This window comes from Lithobates pipiens, unplaced genomic scaffold, assembly GCF_037356315.1.
Source record: "Lithobates pipiens isolate NorthernLeopardFrog02 unplaced genomic scaffold, aLitPip1_a1.2 Scaffold_1, whole genome shotgun sequence".
Classification (NCBI taxonomy): domain Eukaryota; kingdom Metazoa; phylum Chordata; class Amphibia; order Anura; family Ranidae; genus Lithobates; species Lithobates pipiens.
The window spans coordinates 201,491,960-201,519,071 of NW_027507685.1; the positions used below are offsets into that span (position 1 = coordinate 201,491,960).

At 46.1% G+C, this 27,112-nt stretch overlaps 1 protein-coding gene across 2 annotated transcripts in view; it reads right to left on the bottom strand.

The window, feature by feature from the left end:
* Window positions 1–27,112, bottom strand: part of PAK4 (p21 (RAC1) activated kinase 4) — a 108,639-nt gene that overhangs the window by 58,320 nt on the left and 23,207 nt on the right. Inside the window, exon 1 of one of the 2 annotated variants that reach the window (XM_077480073.1) lies at window positions 18,440–18,579. The exons of the other annotated variant lie outside the window; for it this stretch is intronic. Coding sequence (XP_077336199.1) covers window positions 18,440–18,470 — 31 coding nt within the window. The 5' untranslated portion in view covers window positions 18,471–18,579. Of the gene's footprint in view, window positions 1–18,439; window positions 18,580–27,112 lie in introns of those variants that run through there. 2 annotated transcript variants of the gene reach the window in all.

The following is a 27,112-nucleotide window of genomic DNA, read 5'->3' on the forward strand; positions in this document are numbered from 1 at the left end:
CGGTTTCCTTTTGAGCTTGATATCACTTTAAGTAATTTGAAATGGAAAACTCATTCTGTAAGAATAAATGTGAATTAAAGAGTGTAAATCCACAATTAAAGTGCATTCTGAGTAGCTGAGTCAGGCATCTGATCCTGACATTATTGTCGAGATCCCTGCAGAGCCTGGACCAGCTCTGTGACATCAGCCGACAGCGGACTTCAGCCTGCTGTCAGCTTAATCTGGGTCACAGGAGTACAGAAATAAGCATGGCTTATTCTTCAAATCTTAACACTCCTGAGATTCATTTATTACAAAACGCACAGCAACATACATTTATGTCCACAATTATTAAAATGTAAGACAGTTGTAATTAAATCAAAAGCATGGCTTCATCTCCTCACAGCAATGTCATATTCTCTAATGCTCACAGTACAAAGCCCATGCCTTAGACATTGGTTTGTCAATGCTCACAAAGCTTTCATTTAATATGGGATGTGAAAACATGACATATGGGGGTCAGTGCATTCATTTCACAGCATGACAGAAGGTTAATTCTGAGAGACTTGCCACCAGCACACAGCCAGTAATGACTTCCATGTCCAGATGAAGAATTTCCCGAGCCAACAAAATGCCCTTCTAGGCTTTGCTCATTTCAACTGTCACTAAATCTAAAAAGGGCAAGAAAACAAAATAAAAGAAATTGGTTTAGAAGGGGCTCTCCACGCCAACCTAAAAAATATGGAGGGCGCCATTGCCAAGCTCCTTAAATACTGAATTTTTTTGTACTGACCGTACATTTTTTGCAGAGTTTATTGAAAAACATGGATTTGACTGAAGATCAAATCCAAACCAATGGTTTATACCGTCCATTTCCAGGAGGAGGATGTCTTCCCCCTAGAAATGGGCAGCATAACCCACTGGTTCTGATAAATATTCAATCAAATCTGTGTTTCTCAATCCATGTATGAGAAAACTGGTTGCTCGGTTGTCTATGGCGACAAAAGTTTGAGCTAAGGACCTGCAACAAAGCACATCAGAAAATTTAGAATGAAGTCAGAACCCTAATGTTAGTGATTTAAAGTGGCAGTAAAACCGCTGAGTTTTTAAACCTGTAAAGGAAAAGGCATAATGAGCTAGTATGCACCGCAGCGGCTCCGGCGCTGTGAGTGGCCGGAGCCGCGATGCCGTCTCTCCCGCGCATGAGTGTGGGAGTTTTCTTCCCGGCAGCCTTTGAGCCGAGAATCCCTGATGCGCATGCAACGCTGAAGTCAGCGGCTCATTGCGAGGGGAATATCTCCTAACCGTGCAGGTTTAGGAGATATTCTTTTTACCTACAGGCAATTATTATTATAGGCTTACCTGTAGGTAAAAGTTACAAAAATGACTATACAACCACTTTAAAGTAGAACTAAAGGCAAAACTTTTTGTTTTTTTTTAGGATAGAGAGGAAAGGGATTAGAACGTGTGCCAGTTTTTATGGCTGTCTGTGCCCCCTTTTAAGGAGATGCACTCTCTCCGTTTGTCCTGTTTACCAATATTAATGAAGAGTAAAGAGTTTTTTTTTCGTCTTGGGAGAGTGCATGTGATTGGCACAGGGCCAACCAGCACTGTCCAGACAGAGGGTCAGGGCTCCTGCAGCCTGATAGGACAATCATGGGAGAATGAAAACTCCTACAAGCTTTAAAGTGGAGGTCCACCCTAAAGTGGACCTTCCGCTCATTGGAATCCTCCCCCCCTCCGGCGCCACGATCGGCACCTTTCAGGGGGGAGGGGGGTGCAGTTAGCTGGATAATCCAGGTAACTGCACCCACTTCCGGAATAGCTCTCTGCGGAAAGGGGCGTAGATCTACGCCCCTTTCCGAAAGTCCCCCGCTGCCTGCTGGAAAACACACAGATCCCAGAGGCAGCGGGTCCATCCTTATTGCGCAGCGCGATTCGCGCATGCGCAGTAGGGAACCGGGAAATGAAGCCGAAAGGCTCCACTTCCTGATTCCCATACCCAAGATGGCGGCGGCAGCACCCGAGTGACGTATTTGTATTTGTAGCAGCTGGCTTTTAAAAAAAATAAAAAAATAAAAAAACGGCGGACTCCCGCTTTAACCAGACACTGATAGAAGTCACAAGACTGCTGATGAGAAAAGGTATTTAGCCGTCTAGATTTACTAAAATGAATGCATTTCCATGTTTTTGTGTACTGTGGAGACCAGATATGAATGCAGGGTCCTGGGTTTAGTAACACTAACTTAAAAAAGTGATTGTAATAAAGGCACATTTTTTAATTTTTAGAAACATGTTATATTTATATAACGTAGCATATATAACATCATATTTAGATGGGCTATCAACATACTACAATGATGAGAAAAATGAAAACGGGCAATTCTTTTATGATGCACCACAACACACAGTAGTCACTGTGATGCACCGTAACACCGATGGATTTGGGGGGGGGGGGGGGGGGAGGATGCCATTTAACATAAAGGGCTCCGTGGTGTGTTCAAAGAGCAAGGCAACATTGTGAAGGAGCCTTCATTTTTAGAGTGAGCTCTCAGTTTAGTGCTGCCAAGCAGACAGCTTCACCCTTTCAGTTGGCAGAGACCGGCAACTATAGTCTGGCCATTTATGACGAAAGAAAGCACGTTTCTATTTATTGCAGTTTGTAGTTTTCTTCATGACATTAGGCATCCTTACTCACTTGTGGTATATTACATGTCCACATTATTAAACAGAATTACTAAAGGACTAATAAAAACTGTAAAAGCAGAACAAAGTAACATAAATGTTATGACAAAGTGCAGAGTTAGACTTGGGTGTATATTGAGAGGCTGAATCAACCACTTTTTGACGTAGTTTCTGGCTCTCATTACTCTTACTGCATTCCCTGTAGCAAAAAAATTAAAAATAACAGGGAAGAGAAGACCCGCTGTGGTGCCAGGCAGGAAGATCTGGAACCTCTGATTGATCACAAAGCTAAAAAGTCAACAAGATACCATAAAAACAAGCAGTTGAACCGCAATTTTGCTGCCCCCACCCCCAAACTGCAAAGGCAGCCGTATACACACGCAGCAGCACTCTGCATCCCCGTATGGCAAAAATTATCCCTCATCACATTCAGCTTCACAACCCACTAAATGCAACCTATTCCACTGAATGCGGGCACTCCACAACCATTTGCAATGCGTATGGTTGCGAGCTTTTATGGATTGAAACAGGCAATGAGGAGGACGTATCTCCTCCCCACTACCTGTCAAGCACCCTCTGAAAAGCAATCCACCACTGACCGCTCTTTAGATGGACAGACTTGTGTAAACGAGCCATTGATGTCAATACAATAATCCAGACAAACATTCTGCTGACATGATCTTAATGATATGTTGCACAAACAATAGTGCTAGGCAGATTTCAGACTGGTGATTCTGCCACCAATGACAAAATCATCACACAGCCTATTAGCGATGCCGCAGCTCACCTTAACAAACCTGCTGCTGCAGATATTTGCTAGGGACATTATCCTCCATCCAACATCAGCTTAAGACCTCATTCACACGGGGCGTATCAATGCAAATGCCCTTGGAGAGCCACAAAGTAAAAAATAGGTGGTTGAGCCATGGACAGGGGCTGGAGGAGCCTGTACACATGCCAAAGCAAAGCATCATGGCCACAGCAAAAGTTATACCCACCGTCACATTTGGTGGGCTGTTCCACCGCCAAATGCGACTCATTCAGGTGAATATGGCCAAGCTGTAAGCACCCTGCAATTGTGTGCAAAGCGCACATATGTGGCATGAGCTTTACAGCAGGGGTCTCAAACAGGCGGCCCTCCAGCTGTTGCAAAACTACAAGTCCCATGAGGCATTGCAAGGCTGACAGTTACAAGCATGACTCCCACAGGCAGAGGCATGATGGGACTTGTAGTTTTGCAACAGCTGGAGGGCCACCAGTTTGAGACCCCTGCTTTACAGGGTTAAAACAGGCAGAAAGGAGGCAACATACGGTCTCCCAGTCACCTGTGAAATGGCCTCTGAAAAGAGATCCACTACAATTTGCTTTTTACAGAGGTGGCAAGGGCTACTATAAAAGAGCCATTGGGATTCATGGCACAGCAGCAACTGTGTAGCAACTGTATAGCTGCTACAAATCTCTCTGCTTTGTTTTCTCTGGTAATGCGTAGCTGGATACAATCCCTGTCTTTGCAGTAGTGCCAAGATGTACAGCTACATTGGACAACACAAGTAAATACTGAAGCTGGCAATTATGTCACTACCTCCAGATGTTAGTGTAAGCCAGGCATGTCCAAAGTCCGGCCCATGGGGCAATTGCGGCCTGTGTTCCAGTTTCGAAAGGCTGCCTGGTAATTTGAACATGTACATCTTTTGTGGCCCCCAATGAATCCCCGAGTGCTGGGGGCCACAAAATATATATATGCTGGCTGCCTTGAAGGGGACAGGGAGGGGGGTGGGGCGAGTGCAATACATACAGGAGAATTTCCCGTTTACACAGCAGCCTCTGTAATAGGAGGTGGGAGGAGAATCCGTTTTCTCGGTGGCCTCTTTGATGCAATCTGTTGGCGCTTGTCCTGCCCCATCCCTACGAGGCTGCAGATGGGCAACGGTGGGGCAGCAATTACGTGCCACCGGGGGGTGGGGGCGGAAATTACGTGCCAACGGTGGGAGGCTACATTCCGTGGCATGTGTGGGGCTACATTGACGGCACTTGTGAGGCTACAGATGGGCATTGACCCTTTTTTTGCTTCACAGTTCTTTATGTAAAATTTTAGTTTAAGTTTTTTTTCCCCTAAAAGTCCCTCTTAAAGTGAAGGTGAATGTTATACGCCGATAAATACAGTATATCCAAATAACACGCCCAAGCTCATCTCTTCACCCCATACCGCCACAAAGGCAAGAGAATACTTGTTGGGCAGTGTCTTAATGCTCGGAAGAACAAACTTCGACCGAATTTTAATGGTTCAAAGAATGTCAGGAAAAATGGTCGGCCCTCACGCATGTTCACTTCATCAAATCTGGCCCTCTGTGAAAAAAGTTTGGACACCCCTGGTGTAAGCCTATCGCTCGGTGACTGAGAAAAAATTGTTTGGAACTTCTACCGATTGCTGATGGAATTGCATTTCATTCTCAGCAACAAAAATGCAGAAGAGCCCATTTCTGTAGCTGCTATAAATCACGGGTTTTAAAAACTGCCAGTGTGACATGGGGCCTTATTCTTACAACATTTGAAATCACTATTCTGATAGGTAGACTTGAAGAGACACTTAAAGTGATAGTCTCATTTTCAAAAAATATTCCACACACCCAGCTCTTTGTGAACCTCTACCCCCACCCCCCGACTTTTTTTTATTTGGGATGAGCAGTGCATGTTAGTTATGGTCATGTGCACTGCTCTAGACACAATACACATCCTATAGTCCCTAATCCATCTCAGGGAGAGCAAGAGATGGCAGAACATGGTGAAGGAACGTAGCCACCCTCCAACAGGAAGTCAGACCACAGCTGCAAGAAAAATGGAATATGGAGGAGACCAAGGCAATAGAATGGACTTTTTAAGGCTACATTCACACCAACAATTTAGTCCAGTGCGAACTGTAGTGACAGCAATCAGCAGCTACACAAACTGCACCCAGCGGCGATATAGTCGCTGGCTGTGTAAAGAGCCGCTAGTAGCTGTGGCCAGCAGAGGCTTGTCATCATGGACTTTACATTTTTTATTTAATATTTGCATTTTTTCTGAGCACTGGGAGTACAACCATTACTATACTCCCAGTTCTGACAAGAGGCGCTCTGCTACACAGCAGCATTTCCTCCAGCCCCTTCCTGCCTTGGTTTATTCATGGAATACTTTCTATTTTGTGAATGGGTTCACATAATACAAAGCCATCTGTAATTGTAAAGGAGAAGAAGGGGCAAACAGGGCGGCTGCAAGATTGGAGATGGGAAGATCCAGTATCAGAGCACCATAAGTACAGCAAGAACGGTGCTCCCAGGGCTCGGTAACATAAACCGTAAATGAAAAAGACAAGTCCACATGATGGCATATACCTTTAGTTTCATAGTTTCATAGTTGGACTTAACTTTAACCCCTTTAATGTCAACTTATAAGTCTTATAAGTGAACAATTTTTTAAAAGTGCTGCAATTTCTTAAGTTAAGCAAAGGGTGACTGTTTAATTCCTGATTGCTTAGTCACCTTTCCTGCTCCAGGCTGATTGGACAATGAAATAGCAGCAGCACACTGATGAGGTCATCCCTGAGAGCTTTCCTCCTGTGAGCTTATTCCCTGTGTTAGACTGACAGCCTCGGGTATACCAGTACCTGAGCATTCTTTTCTCTGGTACAAGTGATCACGAGCCAATATAAAAAAAGACAAATCTGAGCATTTAGCATAACTATATGCGACAATAAGTTTTTTTTTTTTTTTTTAAATGGCCAATGAAAAAGCAGTAGTACACTCGCAAAGTTTTCCCTGTGTGCTTTCCTCCTGTAAGCACAGTCCCTATGACAGACTGACAGCATTAGGTATACCAAAACCTGATCAGCTCAGAATGCAGACCAGTCCTCTCTTCGTTATGGGCGATTACAAGGTGCCAACATAAAGACAAATCTGGGCATTTGTACAAGCTATACTTGACCATACATTTATGAAATACAAGACTAAAGCCTCATGAACATGAGCGAAAGAAGGGAAAAAAAATTAAAATAAAAAATAAAAAAGCAGCTTAACAGCATTTTTTCCCTTTCTTTTCCTCCGTATGTTTCTGAACACAGCTCTATATTATCCAATGTGTCCATGTACATTGCTTTGGTTAGATTACAATTTTAGAACAGTGCTTAGGGGCATAAAAAAATGCCCCAAATACTGGCATAAATCATTCAGCCTAATGGCTAGAACAAATGAATATTCTAGGCACTAGAATGAAATTATGTGCATGTGCTTTACAAGCATCAACATGCGCATGTACTCACCACACCAAGAATTTTCTATGCTGGATTATTTTTATTTTTTTGCCAGCTCCTGGTAGAAAGATCCAGCGTAAATGGCTTTATATGAATACGGCCATGTGTGTGCAGCCTAAAGGGCTATTTTTTTTATAATGAACCCGGAGTTCTACTTCTGGTTTTTAAAGGCGGTAACAATAATAATCATAGACAAATAAAGGACTGCTTTTATTACAGTGAACATTACTTAGCTGTTAGAATGCATACTCCAAGGGTTAATACAATCAAGATTCTCCCTTGCTCATGTACTCCATGTTCTCACTGAAAAAATAAACGCAAGGCTAAAAATTCAAAGACTTCACTAACAAAGGCAAGAAAATAGAAAGTGTTTCAATAGAAGAAACCAGTCTTCATACACAAACCACTGTTTACTTCCTTCCTGAAGAATGAGCCACAGGCAAGGAGTGAATTGCCAGGAACAGGGAACTCGGCAGGATCTATAGAGGAATTCAAACACTGCAGAATTCAGAGGCAAGGCCGCATTTCACTGATACAGAGGAGCAATGGAGGAGCGATGGGGCCCGCGCCGACCAGAGGGAGCGATGGGGCCCGCGCCGACCAGAGGGAGCGATGGGGCCCGCGCCGACCAGGGGGAGCAATGGAAGAGCGGCGGGGCCCGCGCCGACCAGGGGGAGCAATGGAAGAGCGGCGGGGCCCGCGCCGACCAGGGGGAGAAATGGAAGAGCGGCGGGGCCCGCGCCGACCAGGGGGAGAAATGGAAGAGCGGCGGGGCCCGCGCCGACCAGGGGGAGAAATGGAAGAGCGGCGGGGCCCGCGCCGACCAGGGGGAGAAATGGAAGAGCGGCGGGGCCCTCGCCGACCAGGGGGAGAAATGGAAGAGCGGCGGGGCCCTCGCCGACCAGGGGGAGAAATGGAAGAGCGGCGGGGCCCTCGCCGACCAGGGGGAGAAATGGAAGAGCGGCGGGGCCCTCGCCGACCAGGGGGAGAAATGGAAGAGCGGCGGGGCCCTCGCCGACCAGGGGGAGAAATGGAAGAGCGGCGGGGCCCTCGCCGACCAGGGGGAGAAATGGAAGAGCGGCGGGGCCCTCGCCGACCAGAGGGAGAAATGGAAGAGCGGCGGGGCCCTCGCCGACCAGGGGGAGAAATGGAAGAGCGGCGGGGCCCTCGCCGACCAGGGGGAGAAATGGAAGGGCGGCGGGGCCATCGCAGGCCAGGGGGAGAAATGGAAGAGCAGCGGGGCCATCGCGGGCAAGGGGGAGAAATGGAAGAGCGGCGGGGCCATCGCGGGCAAGGAGGAGCAATGGAAGAGCGGCAGAGCCATCGCGGGCAAGGAGGAGCAATGGAAGAGCGGCAGGGCCATCGCCGGCAAGGAGGAGCAATGGAAGAGCGGCAGGGCCATCGCCGGCAAGGAGGAGCGGCAGGGCCATCGCCGGCAAGGAGGAGCGGCAGGGCCATCGCCGGCAAGGAGGAGCGGCAGGGCCATCGCCGGCAAGGAGGAGCGGCAGGGCCATCGCCGGCAAGGAGGAGCGGCAGGGCCATCGCCGGCAAGGAGGAGCGGCAGGGCCATCGCCGGCAAGGAGGAGCGGCAGGGCCATCGCCGGCAATACTCTGCCCCTAAACACACTTATGCATTATGTGACTAGTTCTACATCACCAACATTGAGGAGCAATAAATAACAGATAAGTTTGTACATAAACAATCCTGGAGAGCACTACCAGAGCGGTATGACTATGTATGACCAACAGTATGAAGCTATACAGGTGAGTGAGGGCTCCATATGACTATTACCGAAGAGTCATAGAGGAGCAGTAGAACGTGCACATCATTAACACGACTAAGGAGAAATAAAGCTGTATATTACCAACACTACAGAGCCATACAGCCGTGACAGGGATGCACATAGGGGAGGTAGATCCGAATATCACTAAAGCCTGCTATACATCAAAAATCAGCCGGGTCAGCAGGGACCAGCCAAATTTCGACACCCTGGGTGTATTTATCAATCAACTTATGTACAACCAGCCCATGGGGTTTTACCAACAATGTACTGTCGGCTCTCCTGAGGAATTCCTGCAAGAGAGAAAATAGTTTAATTCCCCCATAAACACAGTCAGAGTTAATGGAGAATCAAGCAATTTTCACCCATGTCAGAAGGAAAGAAAATAGCATAATCTATGGCCTTCCTCATCATTTGACCTGTGTGTATGGCAACGGATCCAACAGAAGCATGCTGAAAAACCAGTAGCTGACTGGCTCCCGATCAGCAATCTCAGCCAATGGGCTGAGAGCGCTGACGTGAGCATTCAGGTGGGGGGCACCAGATGAAGGTTAGGATCTGTGCAGACTTAGCCCTTGTACACACGGTCGGACATTCCGACAGAAAACGTCCGATCGGACCGTGTCGTCTGATAATCCGACTGTGTATGGGCTCCGACGGACAAAGTTTTAGAGCTGGGCTATAAAACTTTCCGACAACATGATCCGATCGGACTTTGTCCGATTGTGTGTGTAGAGAATTCCGATCGGACAAAGTGCCACGTGCTCAGATCAAATTCCTAGACCAAAGCTATTGGCTACTAGCCTGAACGTAATCCCATTGTAACGAAATAATGTTGTCACGTTACGTCCGATCGGACTTTCCGACAACTTTGTCCGACCGTGTGTATGCAACACAAGTTGCAGACACAATCCGTCGGATTTTGTTGTCGGAATGTCTGACCGTGTGTACAAGGGCCAAGTCGAATCGTAAAGCATTAACAGATTCACATGTAGGAAAAAAAATTGTCTATAAACAAGGTGAAGGCTCTGCATTCCGATTTTCACCAGAGCAGCTAGTGAAGGGATTAGAACCCAGTGTGGTCCCTGGGATGGCCTTTCTGAAGACAACCAACACTAATAAATGGTCCAGGAGGTAAACCCTGACCCTGAATGATACTTGGGGAAAAAAAAGAAGATTGTGATGCCTGCTGAGAAGAAAAGGAAGATGAAGGCCCTGTCGGGGAAGTACTGTAATCCATTAGAGATGCAAACGGCATGTATACCCCTAACATGGAAATATATCCAAGCCCGTGTTTAGGAAAAAGGTAACTCAGGCTTCAGACACATGAATGCACATGTTGCTACATTGAAAGCAACAGGTGGCAAAAATGATCTAGCACACAGCTCTCTAACGATCAAGATTAACAATCAGTTCCGTTCCATGCATATTTCCTGCACCAGGTTCAAAACACACTGCCTTTGCGATTTGCTGCAAGTACCAGTACATTGATAACGGCAACCAAATGTAGATCACAAACGTAGTGCATTTGTGAGCCCCAGATTGCATAGTACCACACTGCCATGAGATCTGGTGTGGTGTATGCACTACTGTTTGTATGGTCTAATGTGATTTGCAGTTTGTTCAAATGAATGGACTGCCAAATCGCACAACAGGGAAACGCACAGGAATTTTGGTGCGAACTAGCCCTTAAAATACACCATTAATCTGTGCGGCTATAAAGCTGCACAACATGAATAGTAAAATGTTGTACCTTTTCAATGATTTGTTCTTAATAAAAAATCTGGGCTGAGCTGAATAATTAAATTAAAAAGAACCAGCAACTTTACACTGCCACATACAGTCAACTCCTTCCACAAGAGGGATTCGCTCTCGCCTGCCTCCAGTAAGAGCAAGTCTCTGCTAGGCTCTGACAACAAGTACCAGGGAGCGCTGTGAACGTGCTGTCGTCCCTGAAGGGATCTGCACCAAAGCTTTTTGAAGGACCATTGTGGGTTTTTAAATGTTTAGGCAACTAGACTAGTTTATAGCTGAACTCCAGCCAAGCAGTTAAATACAGAGTTGAAATATAGATATGGAAGCCATTTTAGCTGCTAAAAATAAGGATCTGTAATGCTGCACAGCCACTTTTATGATCCAGACAGCAAAACCCTGGAGCAGCAGAGCAGAGTAATATCACCACTAGGTCAGGGCACATCACCATCTTGATGAATGACCAATGACGCAGCAGCATCAAAGGCCAATTTCTCTGCATGCTCTACTCTCTGCTCTTGCCAGCACTAAGGATGAGCTCAAGCGTGTTCGCATGGACCACGTGCAGAGCCTGCCAGGAAGTCGGCGCAGCGCTGCGCTAATCACAGGCAGTGAAACATTGCCCCGATGTGCGGCTGCAGAGATCGGGAAATGTCTCACTGTCTGTGATAAGCGCAGCGCCGACTTCCTGGCGGGCTCTGCGCGTGGTCCATGCAAATATGCCTGAGCTCATCCCTAGCCAGCACATGTGCACCATATCCAGATCCTGGCTGGCTCTTAAAGCTGGATCTTCTTCTACCTGAGTGTAGGAGACTGACATAGAGACAAATTTGGGCACTAAAGAAGTTGAGCTCATCTCCCACCCCTGTCCCCCCCCCCCCCCCCCCAGAGAAAAAAAAAACAAAAAAAAAAAAAAAACACCACGCTGAAATGCTCAATAAATAGACAACAGCCGAAGCTCATTTGTATTCTGTTCATTCTGCACTCATGTGACCCGTTTCCGGCAGACGGCGGTCTGAAGCCCACTGTCAGCTGAGGTCACAGAGGATCAAGCAAGATGGGGACAATGAAAATCGGGATCCGCCCACATGCCTCTCCCACCCCCCGCCACAGTCCAGCGCTCCAGTGAGTAGGTGGGGGGCAGAGCAGAGAGAGCAGTGACTGACAGTCACCAGCTCTCTGCTCTGGGAGTCCCGAGAATCAAGCGGTCGGCAGTGTTTGATCGTTCGGATTTCAGTGTTATAGCCGTCGGGGAACAGATACAACATTGGACCGATGCTGCATCCACTGCGGTAAGTATGATTCTGAAAAGAACAACACACACACACACACACACACACACACACTTCTATTTTAGATCCAGGGGAAGAGGGAAAAGATGTAATATATACCTTATTCCCCACTCCAACAGACTCCTTCAATGTGTGTCACTGAAGCTTCTTCTCAAAAGCTGATCATACAATGAGCGAATTTCATCTGCTTCCTAATGTACTTCATTTTGAGCAGTGGGTATTCCTCTCAGCACCACTCCACCCAACATCCTTTGATTGAAAAATCGAATAAGTTGGCAGGAAAATTGTCAGCCAAACAGTGTCACATGAGGTACCAGCACTATTTGGGTATTCTGATAGCTATCAGAATACAACAGTCGGCCGGTTCAATTGAAACCAGCTGACATTTGGCATGTGTGTACTGGAGTCGGTCCAACAGAAGTCGCCTGTTCGTCCGGCTTGTGTCGAAGGGGCATGAGCGAAAAAAGGTCTGCCGATCAGCACTTTTAGCCAATGGCTGAGAGTGCAGAGCTTTGTATCCTGGAGGGGGGCCGCCGGCCGCCCCCCGTCAGAACACAATAGAACAGCAGGGAGATTGCTGTACTAACATTGGATAGTTTTTTTTGTCTATTCAGCCCTGCTGCGTTGAACGAAAAAAAAAAAAAAACTACTAGTGTGTACTAGGCTTATAAGGAAAAGCAACATACTGAATCTCTTGCAGTCTGCTCTCGCCTTCTATTAGCATGTTCCCTGTTAGGATATGAGCACTACATCACAACTGGCTGGCACCTCGGACTGCTTCTCGCAGTCTGGGATCTGCTATACTCTGATGTGTTAAAAGAGGGTATAGCAGGTAGAATTCAAGTACTCACACTGGTTGCATTTAAACATTTATAATGTAATACTGAATCCAGAGCTGCATCAAATTGTGTTTTAAATTCCCGGAGTTCAGCTTTAGGTGTCCATAGTGCAGCCACACTGGATGCCCGGTTTGCTTCAAGCACATTAAAGTTGCAAGGAATGGCTCTGCACACATCAGTGCTGTGCTGAGATGCTCTCAGGAGGTACACCATACTGCCAGCATTTTCCTATTAGGACTGATGATGGTCCTTCAAAGCGAAAGACCTTTCATTATACTGGCAATGCTGTTAAAAACGGATTTTTCATCTGCAATTGTGTACACAGAGCCGAATGCCAGCATTCTCAAAGGTATATTCAGTACCTATTAAAAAAGGAATGTACCCGTCAACTATACCAAGGACACTTCTGCATAACATTTCTAAAAAGATTAAACAATATGTTAAAAGGAGATAATCATTTGGTTTTCAGCTGGCCATACACTGACAGGGCCAACCACTGAGCGAATTTCAGCCAGTTCCTAAGTAACTGACTGAAATTCATAGTGTATGGGCAGCTGTACATACACAACATGCACTAGAACAGGGGTGTCAAACTCAATCTCATTGCGGGCCACATCAGCAGTGCGGTTGTCCTCAAAGGGCTGGTCGTATCTGGGTCGCACTACGTACAGAGTGCAGAGTTCAGGATTACGTCAGGATTATGCTACATACAGAGAGTGCAGGGGTTCAGAGGTGCCCTATGTACAGAGGTTCAGCGGTGCCCTACGTACAGCGGTTCAGAGGTGCCCTACGTACAGCGGTTCAGAGGTGCCCTACGTACAGCATGCAGGGGTTCAGAGGTGCCCTACGTACAGCGTGCAGGGGTTCAGAGGTGCCCTACGTACAGCGTGCAGGGGTTCAGAGGTGCCCTACGTACAGCGTGCAGGGGTTCAGAGGTGCCCTACGTAGAGCGTGCAGGGGTTCAGAGGTGCCCTACGTACAGCGTGCAGGGGTTCAGAGGTGCCCTACGTACAGCGTGCAGGGGTTCAGAGGTGCCCTACGTACAGCGTGCAGGGGTTCAGAGGTGCCCTACGTAGAGCGTGCAGGGGTTCAGAGGTGCCCTACGTACAGCGTGCAGGGGTTCAGAGGTGCCCTACGTACAACGTGCAGGGGTTCAGAGGTGCCCTACGTACAGCGTGCAGGGGTTCAGAGGTGCCCTACGTGCAGCGGTTCAGAGGTGCCCTACGTGCAGCGGTTCAGAGGTGCCCTACGTGCAGCGGTTCAGAGGTGCCCTACGTGCAGCGGTTCAGAGGTGCCCTACGTGCAGCGGTTCAGAGGTGCCCTACGTGCAGCGGTTCAGAGGTGCCCTACGTGCAGCGGTTCAGAGGTGCCCTACGTGCAGCGGTTCAGAGGTGCCCTACGTGCAGCGGTTCAGAGGTGCCCTACGTGCAGCGGTTCAGAGGTGCCCTACGTACAGCGGTTCAGAGGTGCCCTACGTACAGCGGTTCAGAGGTGCCCTACGTACAGCGGTTCAGAGGTGCCCTACGTACAGCGGTTCAGAGGTGCCCTACGTACAGCGGTTCAGAGGTGCCCTACGTACAGCGGTTCAGAGGTGCCCTACGTACAGCGGTTCAGAGGTGCCCTACGTACAGCGGTTCAGAGGTGCCCTACGTACAGCGGTTCAGAGGTGCCCTACGTACAGCGGTTCAGAGGTGCCCTACGTACAGCGGTTTAGAGGTGCCCTACGTACAGCGGTTCAGAGGTGCCCTACGTACAGCTGTTTAGAGGTGCCCTACGTACAGCGTGCAGGGGTTCAGAGGTGCCCTACGTACAGCGTGCAGGGGTTCAGAGGTGCCCTACGTACAGCGTGCAGGGGTTCAGAGGTGCCCTACGTACAGCGTGCAGGGGTTCAGAGGTGCCCTACGTACAGCGTGCAGGGGTTCAGAGGTGCCCTACGTACAGCGTGCAGGGGTTCAGAGGTGCCCTACGTACAGCGTGCAGGGGTTCAGAGGTGCCCTACGTACAGCGTGCAGGGGTTCAGAGGTACGTTGTAACATCTCATTTCAACCCCCCCTCCTGGATTCTGATCTCTGCACCCAGCACTTTGCCCCCATCCCCCCCCACCTCTAAACACATCTTTCTACACACCTCCACAGCCCTCCTCCCCCTTTCACCTTCCACAGCAAACCTCATATCTGTACTCTCTCCTACCTGATGGCATTTGCAAGAATGCTTTCATGGCCACTAAGTCTTCAAAAGCCCGCCCTCAAGATGCAGCCGCTGGATGTATATTAGAACACACAGCCGCCGGAGTCATCAGGTACCTCTGCCACTGACAGGCTTTGCCAGACCAACAGCGCATGCACTCAGCTACACACACACACACACAGCACCGCTGGGGAGACTGAGAAGGAGAGCACGTTTACTCCTGTTGCCAAAGAGACCTGTTCTGTGAGAGCGGAAAGCAGCTGGCGATTACAGGAGGTAGTATCCGGTGGCCGCACGACATGGCCTAGCGGGCCTTGTGTTTGCCACCTGTGCACAAGAACATATACAGAAACAAACAACATACCTGAAGAAACCAAAAAGAAATGCTAGAGCCGGTCATATATGGAGTGAATTTCAGCCGGCTACCGAAGAACCGGACCAAATTGAAGACATGGTAGCCCTGTCGCCATCCTTCGATCTGATAACCAAATGAGTCAAGAAAATGTATGGCTTAACAGCAGCTGCCATCTATTCAGATGCAGTCATTGTTTGGGTATTCTGACAGCCATGAGTGCCAGTTGTCAGAATATAATAGCTGGAAGATGAGATTCCCTCATCTACACCGTTTATCATGGATAGGGGAATGGAGTATTTTCCTTCCATCCTCTATGCTGTCCCTTCAGAGGGCACTGCACATGCGCTGGTGTTGTCACCGGCTGCAGAAATAGTGAATATCTCCTAAACCATGGAGGTTTAGGAGATATTCCTTGTAGTTACACATAGTTCCATCCAGTTCAACCAATAAAAGGGGAGAGGGAATTTTTTTTATTTTATTTAATTCTATATAAACAATCCTATACCCACAGTTGATCCAGAGGAAGGCAAAAAAATAAAACCCAGCGAAGCATGATTTAATTTGCTCCAGCAGGGGAAAAAAAAAAAAAAAAAAAAAAAAAATGACTTCCTGATCCCCAAGAGTCAATCGGATTTTCCCTGGATCAACTTTATCTATAAATGTTAGCATCTCGTTATATTATGTACATTTAGGAAAGAATCCAGGCCTTTAACCAGTTGCCGACCAGCCACCGCAGTTAAACTGCGGCAAGTTAGCTCAACTGTGTGAATCGTCGTAATGGTACGTTGGCTCCAGCGTTAGTTTTTCAGGGCGTGTGCCTGCTGCACGTTGTGGGAGCTCTCCCGGGGGTCCTGGTGGACTCGAAGTCCGCCGGCCATCCGCGATTGTGGGAAAGAGGCAGAACGAGGATCTGCCTTTGTAAACAAGGTGGATCCCTGTTCTGACAGGGGAAGAGAGAGAGCGATCAGCTGTTCCTAGTGATCAGAAACAGTGCTATCTCTCTACTCCCAGTGAGCCCATCTCCCCGACAGTTAGAAACACCTCCCTAGGGAGTGTTAATCATTGTATTGGTGTCACTGGTAACCAAAAAGTGTCACTTGGGGACAGATTTGTCCGCCACAATCCCACAAAAAAAAAAAAAAAAAAAAAATCACAGATCACTGCCACTACTAGTAAAAACAATAAAAAAATAAAAATAAAAAGTCCCTAAATCTTTCCCATTTGTTGTAGGCGCTATAACTTTTGCGCAAACCAATTAATAGACACTTATTGAGATTTATTTTACCAAAATTATGTAGAAGAATACATATTGGCCTAAACCGATGAATACATTTTTTTTTTTATGTATATTTTTGGGGATATTTATTATAGCAGAAAGTAAAAAATATATATTTTTTCAAAATTTGTGTTTTTTTTGTTTATAGCTCAAAAAATTAAATCGTAGAGGTGATCAAATACCACCTCTACTTGTGGGGGGGGGGGGGGGGGAGACATTAATTTTGTTTGTGTACAACGTTGCACAACGTGCAATTGTCAGTTAACGCAATGCAGTGCCATATCACAAAAAATAAAAAATAAAAATTTCTGTTCACATATACCTACCTACTTACATCTGGAGTGAATCCATTGGGGTTTTTTCTGGAGTCAGCTGCATGTGATCAAAGGATTCGGACTACTGCTCTATTTGCATGTGGAAATAAAGACTCCTGCACACCGAGAGTGTGAACACGCGCATTTGACCATCTGAAAATGGGGTCCATCAGAGCTGGTAAGAGTTTATTCCTACTGGTGGAAGGAGTGTCACATACAAGCAATTAGCGGTCTTTCCACGTGCTGTTCCCGCTCTACATGCTCTTCTGTTGTCATATATGACCAATACGTGTGGACTTTTGTATTTTGCGCTGCACCATCTATATTAAAAAATAAAAAAGGCCTGGTCAGGAACTGGGCAAATGCTTCCGGAGCTGAAGTGGCAAAGCAATCTAGTGAGCTGGACAGAACCAGCTCTTGAGGGAGTCTAATCCATATTTTCACAGCTCTTACGGTTAAGAAACCTTTCTGTATTTGGAGATTACAGGTTAGTTTTATTATTATTACCGACAGTTTGCACAGGGCTTTACAACAGTAGGATACTGTAATTGTACTGTCAATTACAATACAATTCAGTACAGGAAGCAGAGGGCCCTGCTCGTTAGAGCTTACAATCTAGGAGAGCTTACCTATAGGAATAAAAGTCACTAAACTGTGTTTACTACCACTTTAAAGTGGTTGTAAACCCTTACAAACCACTTTAACGTACAGGTAAGCCTAGATTAAGGCTTACCTGTAGGTCCAAGAAATATCTCCTAAACCTATACGGTTTAGGAGATATTTACAAAAAGACAGCGGCGCGCAGGCGCACTGGGCAGGCCACAGATCGCGGCGATATGCCGCGAGTGTCGGCTCCCGTACGCATGTGCGGGAGTGACATCATCACTGCTCCGGCGAATCACAGCGCCGGAGCAGCGAGACCCGGAATTCACTCTGGGATCCATGGCAGCGGCGGACAAGACGACGGAGGACCGCTTCGGGGGCTTCGCTCTCAGGTAAGTTATTCATAATGAGCTAGTATGCCATGCATACTAGCTCATTGTGCCTTTGCCTTGCAGGCTCCTTTTTTTTATTTTATTTTTTCAACTGCCTTAACTTCCTCTTTAATAGCACAATTATATAAAACAATAATATAAATCTTCAAAAGAAATGTGTAGCCAACAGACTGGCACTCAATGAGGTCTAGGGGTTTAATTTCCCACCTGGTACAATATTAAAACGCATGGAGTTTGTAGGACTTCCCCTTGTATGGCTCTTCTCCCACATTTGTTAGTTAACTGATATCTGAACAAAAGAGCCCCAGTGTATTTGTGTGATGGTATGAATGTTGTAGACGTTAACCTGTCCTGATCCTCACAAAGCAGGAACTGATGTGATTGTTTCTACGTACTACTGCAGAACATGTCAGCATTATCTAAATACGGGAAATAGACCATGAAAAGTTAGAAATGGTAGACCTGTAGCCAAGCACACATCTCATGTTCAAGCAGTGATCTAAATCCAAAAGCATAGCGCTGTATGTAACAAGTGCTGTCACAACAGTTCTCACCAAATGACGGGTGTTGCTCTGCCCTGCAGGTGGGACTAGTCTAACATTGGGTGAGGCACTGATACCCATCAGCCCAGAGTAGAGAAACTTTCCCCAATGCCTGAAATGTACAATAAACCCAAACAGCTGCAGCATGGGCACTTACCCTTAGCATCGCTCTGAGCTCCGGACACCATAGAGACCCAGGAGAACAACACACTGGCTGCACGATGAGAATTACTAGGACTGTTTCATGGGAAGTTTCAGGCCCTTTCACTGCCCCAGCCAGTTTCATGACGTGACTGCTCTGCTCCTCCCCAACCCATGGAAGGGAGGTGGAGGAGGGGAGGGGAGGAGATGCTGAAGGAAAAGCCTGGATTACAATACACTCTCATATTAGCAGCCAGTACATTTGTGATGAACACATTAGATCAACCAGGACTAGGTACATCAATTAAAAGACCTCCTTCTGCTAGGAACTTCATCTAGAAGATCTGGAGAACAGAGTTGCTTGGGATGAGCTGGACACATTTTCGATACGGCAAGATTTTAAAGGAAACTTGTAGTGACAGATAAGTGGAGACTCTATACCTGACATCCTTCTGAAAATGCTAGCTGCCTGGTTACTTCTAGCTTCAATTGTATTTCAATTAAACCATTCAAGAAAGAAAATCTCCCGATCACATACTTGTTCTGGGCGAGTTACTCAAAAGTACTGAAGCCATTAGGTCACCAAGACACTCTAATGCCACATACACACGACTGAACTTTGATGGACTTATGCCGGCCATACACGGTTCGAATTTCGAAAGAATTTTCTTTCGAAAATCGTATCTAAGAATTTTCGTATGAATTTCGCACCATTAGTGGGCTGCAGCAACAGCCGATTTTCGTGCGGAAATAAAATTTGAGGAATCGGACATGTTGGAAATTTTTAGAAAAACGAACGATTTTCTAATCAATGATGGGAGAATCGTGCGAGAAACGTAAGAAAAGAAAATGTACGGAGAGAAAAGAAGATTCCCAGCCAAGAAAATTATTTTCTGTAGCAACATGAGGTGAAATTGAAGGCTTGGTCGGCCGAATTTCGAAAATCAATGGTGGCGTCATCGGATCACAAAAAAAACGAATTTTCTGATTTTGAAAAGAAAATTCATTCGAAATTCAACCGTGTATGGCCTGCATTAGTTCGGTGGACAATCCAACGGACTTTGCAGCTGAGGTCCGCCGGACTTTCAAACAAACGGACTTGGCCACACATGATCACTCCAAAAGTCAGACGGATTCGAGCGTGATGACGTAGAATAAGGAAGTTCATAGCCAGTAGCCAATAGCTGCCCTAGCGACGGTTTTAGTCCGTCGGACTAGCACACAGACGAAAGGATTGTCCGCTAAAAGCCGAGTCTGGCAGACAAATTTGAAGCCAGTCTTATTTCTAGGTCCGCCGGACTTTTGGGAAGAAAAAGTCCGCTGGAGCCCACACACAATCGATCAGCAATGATAGTCTCCATATCTCTCTCGCTGCTTTTGCCATTCAGTGTGGAAAGTTGGCCATACACAGACTTATTCTAAGAGTTCTCCATCCAGGCTACACTGCATTTTTAGACAAACCTTCTCTGTCAGCCAGCTTCAGCGGCTGCCAGAATACCTGAACAGTGACTGCATTATATTCTTCCCAAGATGGACTAGGGACTATGGGTTTTGCAGTTTGCGCAGAGAAATGCACAAGACTATAACAAAATGTGCATTGCTCGTTCCAAGTAAACGGAAGGGGGTTGGGAGTGTGGGGGGAAAGGAGAGATTCAGGCGTTTACAAGAGGACGTTACATGGAGGCATAAGAAAAACAAACATAAAAAAACAAAAAAACACAAAAAAAAAGTAAGAAATAGTTAAAAAAAAAAAAAAAAAAAAAAAGGGGATTACAGGACCATTAAAGTGGTTGTATACTAATTTTTGGGATTTTTACCTACAGGTAAGCCAATAATAAGGCTTACTTGTAGGTAAAATGAATATCTCCTAAACCTGTACGGTTTAGGAGATATTCAATTTGCATGCAGCCTCTGACATCAGCAGCGAATGCACTGTGAATGCCCGGCTGAAGGTCTAGCAGGCGCTACCGGACCTGCCAGGAAAAAGACTCCCAAGCACCTGCACAGGAGTGACATCATTGCGGTTCTGGCCACTCAGATCGCCGGAGCTGCGAACCTGGAAGACACACCAAGGGCAACATGTCAGCACCCCTGGCGTGGACCAGGATTAGATACAGACGCCTCGTTCTAAGGTAAGTATTTCATAATGAGCTAATACAGTATGTGGTGCATACTAGCTCATTATGCCTTTGTCTTACAGTTTTTTGTGGGGTTTTTTCCTGCAGGTAATCAAAATCGCTTTAAAGTAGTTTGTGTGTATGGATTATTCCTGGAGAATAGGATATCTATAGAGTCATAAAAAAAAAAAATCTACCTGGAGTTTTGCTTTAAAGCGGGAGTCAGCAGTTTTTTTTTTTTTTTTTTTAAAAGCCAGCAGCTACAAATACTGCAGCTGCTGACTTTTAAAATAATGACACTTACCCGCCCAGTGTGCCCCCGATGTCGGCACCCGAAGCCGATCTCTCGATCGTCTCTCGGGTGCTGCCGCCACCATCTTGGGTATGGGAATCAGGAAGTGGAGCCTTGCGGCTTCATTTCCCGGTTCCCTACTGCGCATGCGGGAGTCGCGGTGCGCAATAAGGATGGTCCCCGCTGTCTCTGGGATCCGTGTGTTTCCCAGCAGGCAGCGGGGGACCTTCGGAAAGGGGCGTAGATTCTGCGGAAAGGGGCGTAGCTTCTGCAGAATCTACGCCGGAAGTGGGTGCAGATACCTGTACTGTACAGGTACCTGCACCCCCCTCCCCCCTGAAAGGTGCCAATTGTGGCGCCACTTTAGGGTGGACCTCCGCTTTAAAGAGACACTGACTTTTCAAGGTATGCTCACCAATTGTGTTTTTTCAGGACTGGCGATTGGCTGCTTTGGTACAAGCATTGTCATATGGGAAACGTCACATGCTGTCCCATACCCAGAAGCCTACAATGAAGTCTAGGTGGTGAAGGAGTGGGCATTTGTACCAGTATACCTGGGAAAGAAGGAGAGGCCATTAGGTGACATGGTCACCCTGCCTGGAATCAGCAAACTATCAATGTGTCTTTAACAGCCAAGATTACCCTTTGGAGCCTGTTACACATTACACTCATATTTAAAAGGAGAAGTCCAGCCTGGGCTCGTTTGGCTGAGCTTCGCCTATGGATCACAGGAGAACAATTCATTTTGCACTCCTGTGACCAGTTTTCAGTAAAGAGTGATCGGAAGTCTGCTCTCCACTGATGTCACCAAGATCAGTCCAGGCACCGCGTCATCCCGACTCTGGGAGTCTGGATCCGCCAGGTGCCTGGACTGATGGCTGTCTCAGCCTTTCAGCGAGCTGCTGAGACGGCCGCTGCCCACCGATTCATAGCTCAGTACTCCAGTTTGAGTGGAGGAGCAGAGAGGAGAGCTGCTGATTGACAGGCAGCAGCTCTCCGCTTGGGGAACTGTGAGAACCGAGCCATCGGCTGTGTTCGGTGCCTCAGTTCTCAGTGCAGAGACACCAGGGGACAGGTGCAGCATTCGCCTAGGTAAGTATGAATGGGGGGAAAAAAGCCAAACCCATACTTCTCTTTTAAAGTGAGTCTTTTATACTGTTATACTTACCTGCTCTGTGAAGTGGTTTTGCACAGAGCAGCCCAGATCCTCCTCTTATCAGGTTCCTCCCTCCTGCCCCCACAGCAAGCGGCTGGGCTTTGACAGGCAGCAGCTCTCTGCTCGGGGAGCTGAGAGAACAGAGCCATCGGCGATGCTGAGAGCTTGGGCGGCGGGGGACAGATGCAGCATTGGAACGACCACCTAGGCAAGTATGATTGTAAATTGCAATATATATATATATATATATATATATATATATATATATATATATATATATATATATATACACACACACACACACTCTGTATCATGCATTTGATTTATTTTGTTTTGTATTTTTTGGAGTTAGCATTTGATTGGAATAATTTTGGGCACAGAGCACCTAAGTTGAGGCACACAACTGTTTTGGGAGCGTGGCTCTTGTTATAGTTGAATTCCTCAGGGATATCCTGACTCCTGCTGCCCTAGGCTGTTTTTTCGCCTTATTATAATTGGAGAAATTAGATTTCATAAGAGAGGAGCACATGATCCTTAGAAACACAAAGCCAAAAGGGACGTAGGTAATACAGAGTATTTTCACTGACAAAACGTAACCCATGTGAAGTCACACAGGTTTCCAGAAATACAGGCAGAGCGGGTTTTGGATGGCACAAGAGACACTGTAGGAGGGAGGTGGGAATGAAGAGGCATGTAGATCACAAGCTAATGTATATCTGCTTTCACTGCTCACACACACAAAGGAATTACAGAGCTCTACAAGCAGCAGTATCTGTAGCTCGGTGACACCAGTCACCAGACTTGTCCGCTCTATAAACAATGCCACCAATGCTTATATTATTATATTACAGTGCACTAACCTACATAAAAAAAAAAAAATTATTAACTTGGCCATCCATGGGAACATCTTTAATAAAAATTATCATAAAAGGAGATTAAACAACAACTAATTGTATGACTTGTACAATTTTAGGGTTATCGGCTGTCATTTGTGATGACAGTGCTTTGAGCATTTCTAGATATTATTCGTAACTGTCCTATAACAGTGGTGGTCATCCATAGTGGGCCTCAAGCGCAAAATCCCCCCCCCCACCCAACGGTGAACACATTATATTCCGAGAATGTAATGTTATAGAAAACAGTCAGACACTGCAGACCTGCAACAAGCAATGATCAGATGCTGCAACAATGCTATTGGAGTTGTTGGAGACATTAGACTGCTAGAGATCACAGCTATTACAACCACTTTACAAGTCAATGCTTTCACATTTTTTTTGATCCCTTTGCCTCCTTAAGGTCTCATTCACACAGGCCTACTGAGGCCCCCTTTCACACTGCTGCAACTTGAAAGTCACATAAATTTGGGGCCACAATTTTTAGGGAATCCCTGTGTAAACTTGAGGTCTATGGAGCTCAACTCGCATCAGTCGGATCAATGTAGTACATGGACTACTTTGAAGTTGCACAGATATGAATAGTACTCATTGGAAATCATGACTTTTCATGCGACTTTGCAGTCCCAAGTCGCACAAGTTTAAAAGGGGCCTAAAGCATACACCCATATACAAGGGCACTGTTTGCACAGGTGTCCTCTGTATCCCTGTGCAAGCAATACCATTAGTGTCAATTGGGTCGGATTTGGTGCACGGACATCCATGCGGGTGCGGATCCCCAAATGCACACTATCTCGGTCCACGAAGCCCAGTGCAGTGGCCCTGTGGACTGAAAATAACTTTCTTCTTCCTAGGGACACTGGGTCAGATCAGAGTAGTTCAGATTTCTCAGTACCAGCATGTGTAAGGTGATTTTTCACCTTTTCTTTTTTTCTGGAAAGCTGAACTTACACGTTAAAGTGGTTATAATAAAATAACAAAAATACGTTTTTTAATCTTATTGCATTCTCTGCATTATGGTAAAAAAAAATAAAAAGCCCCTTCAAATGTCACTGCCCCCCATATTCCCATTACCTATGGACACACACAGCCCGGCTTGGGATTGAGCCCGCCCCCATAGAAAGTGGTTTGCTATGGAGGCCAATCAAGAAGAGGAGGAGCAGACAGCACTGACGGCAGACACCTGAAAGAGGTTTGGGGCAGGTAAGTATACCATGTTTTCCATTATTTAAAAAAAAAAAAAAAAAATTCTAAGCTTCACAACCACTTTAAGATATTGTGAGAGGCATAAAATGAATCATGTCCCTGCAAGAAGTCACTCTAAAAAGTATTTTTGTTATTGGCTTGAGAAAGCATTAAAACTCAGGCCGCGTACACACGGGCGGACTGTCTGACGGACTTGGTCCGCTGAAACGTGTTTCAGCGGACAATCCGCTCGTGTGTGGGCTTCAGCTGACTTTTTCGGCGGACAGTCTGGCGGACTAAGTCTTTCGGAATTTCCGTAATATTGTCCGTCCAAACTTGGTTTCAGCGGACAGTCTGCTCGTGAGTAGGCTAGTTCGACGGACTAAGTATGGCGCATGCTCAGAAAGGATTTACACGGCGAAAGGTTGCATTGCAGTGTATTGGACGTCGTATTTCTAGTCCCGTCGTACGTGCTGTACACGTCATCGCGCAAGCTTTCGGCGGACTGTCTGTTCATCGCGTGTGGTCAAGTCCGTTCATTCGAAAGTAGGACGGACTGTCTGTCGGATTGTCGGACGGACTTAGTTGGGCGGACAATCCTCTCGTGTGTACGCGGCCTCAGACTTCTATCTTCTTGGGCCACACAATAGGTGTCAAAAGGGCTAAAGGTTGGGCACCAGGGACATATAATTTAAGAACCAAGTTCAATGGGCAGGGAGATAGCTGTGCCATCGTGAGCAAGTCATTGTAGTGGTGGGATCGTCTGTGGCAATGGTCGCAAAGATAAAGTCTACTGGATGTAATAGGGAAGGCCTGGGCCCGCATTATTCAGGAAGCAATTGGAAATCTTTCCAATGGAAATACAGACAGGAACATTAGCAAAACATTCAAATAAAAAAAATATTAGATGTTGTCTTTGAGCCTAAGTGTGGATACATTTCTTCACATTAGACTTTTATAGATGGACATTGTATTGGGTTGAACTGTTTTGACACCAAGGCCTATATAAAGAAGCCACGGTATTGAGATTGACATATGTAAAGCTACAGTCACTTCTACTCAGGGCAGAGTGACAGTGTCTAAATTTGACTAATAAACCCTTTGAATAAGAACCCAGAATACTGGTTTCTTTTTTTTAACAAAAGATACCATAGGTCAGTGTGACATCTTACAGTGGAGTGTTGAAAAGAGCACAAGGGAATCTGGATATTTGGAGACAGAAGAAGCAGATATCTTTGTGACCAAGAGGTCAAAAGTCCTGACCTCTCCTTTCACTATGACTGCACACGTCATGTGGAGGACCATGCAGACATATGACCATGAAGACTGCACTCTTTTGTAGACTGCTTGTAAAATAATTCTCATTTACTATCCTTGCTAGCAACAGGCTACAGATGCCAAGAGCCCATTAAATTGGGGGAAAAAAAAAATATATAAAATTCCCTGGCAACCAGATGTGGCAAAATGCTAAGAATGTTGGACAGTCTGCAGCTCAGAGTCAGTTAGTGCAACACTGCAGTAATGCAGGAGCCGTAACGCGTTTTGTTACTGCAGCACACTAGAGGCTCAATGCATACAGCTTTAAACACAAGGATATGGCTAATTTAGCTATGCGACTAATATTTCAATCTCATTGGCTGCAAAACATGTATTTGAAAAGAAGTTCACATTTCCTGGTGTGTTCATTTTGTGAGAATAGCCTTAGGTGTGAACAGGCCCCCTAAGGGCTTATTGACAACATAAGGCACGCACATAACATGCATTTTTCGGTTGCCCCGCTTTTTTTACCCCCCTTTTTACGCAGTGTATAACACCCTCTCGCTCTCTCATTTCAGAATGTAGTTGTGAAAATGAAACATGACCCACTATTTTCAGCTCGCACCAACTTGGTGTGTAAACTGAATCTAAAATGAGGCAAATTGTCTTGTTCTTGCATTGGGACTGCATTAGCAAACAAAGGCCAGTGTTGCTGGTATGAATGAGCCCCCAAACTAAACTCAAAATACATATTAAAAGAGAAAAAAAAAATATTTCATTTTATCTTAGTGCTACAATGCACCATGCATCTGAAAGATTAGCTGAGGAAAAAAAAATAAAAAATGGGAGGTCTGAACACTTGCTTCTTCTTAAGAAGGGCTGTGTTATCTGCTCAGTCCCAGCAGAAAATGGTTGTGATTGAAAATCTACAAGAAACCAAAAGGATTCTAAGCCCCAGTGCAGGGCCCATAGTCCTCACTTTAGGCAACAGTACCAAGACTAATGCCTTGTACATGCATCGGACTGTGTTGTCGGAAAAATCCGATCGTCGGAATTTCCAACACACAAGGTTTGAGAGCAGGATCTAAAATTTTCCGACAACAAAATCCGATTGTTTAAATTCTGATCGTGTGTAGACAATTCTAACGGACAAATGCCACGCATGCTCAGAATAAATAACGAGATGAAAGCTATTGGCTACTGGCCCGTTTATAGTATATTTAGTTATAGTTATTTAGTATATAGTTCTTGACGTTCGCAATTTCCAACCAACTTTGTGCGACCGCGTGTATGCAAGACAAGTTTGAGTCAACATCCATCGGAAAAAATCTGATGGATTTTGTTCTGGGAATGTCCAACCGTGTGTACGGGGCATAAGTCTAAGCCTCTGTACACACGGTCGGAGATTTCCACAACCAAATTCCACAACCAAATTTTGCCCGTCGGATCTTGTCCGAAACTGTTGCATACACACGGTCGGACTAGGTTGTCGAAAAATCCGATCATTCAGAACGTGATGGACGTAATTTCGTTACGATGGGACTACATTCAGGCTAGTAGCCAATAGCTTTGATGTAGGAATTTGATCTGAGCATGCGTGGCACTTGGTCCGATCAAAATTCTCTACACATGATCGGAGTATGTCCGATCGGCCCAGTTGGTCGGGAAATATTTCCAACATGTTGGAAAATTGGGTCCGACGGATATTCGGACGGAATCAGTCCGATGCATACCACACACAGTCAGATTATCCGACGACACAGTCCGATAGGACACATTCCGACGGATT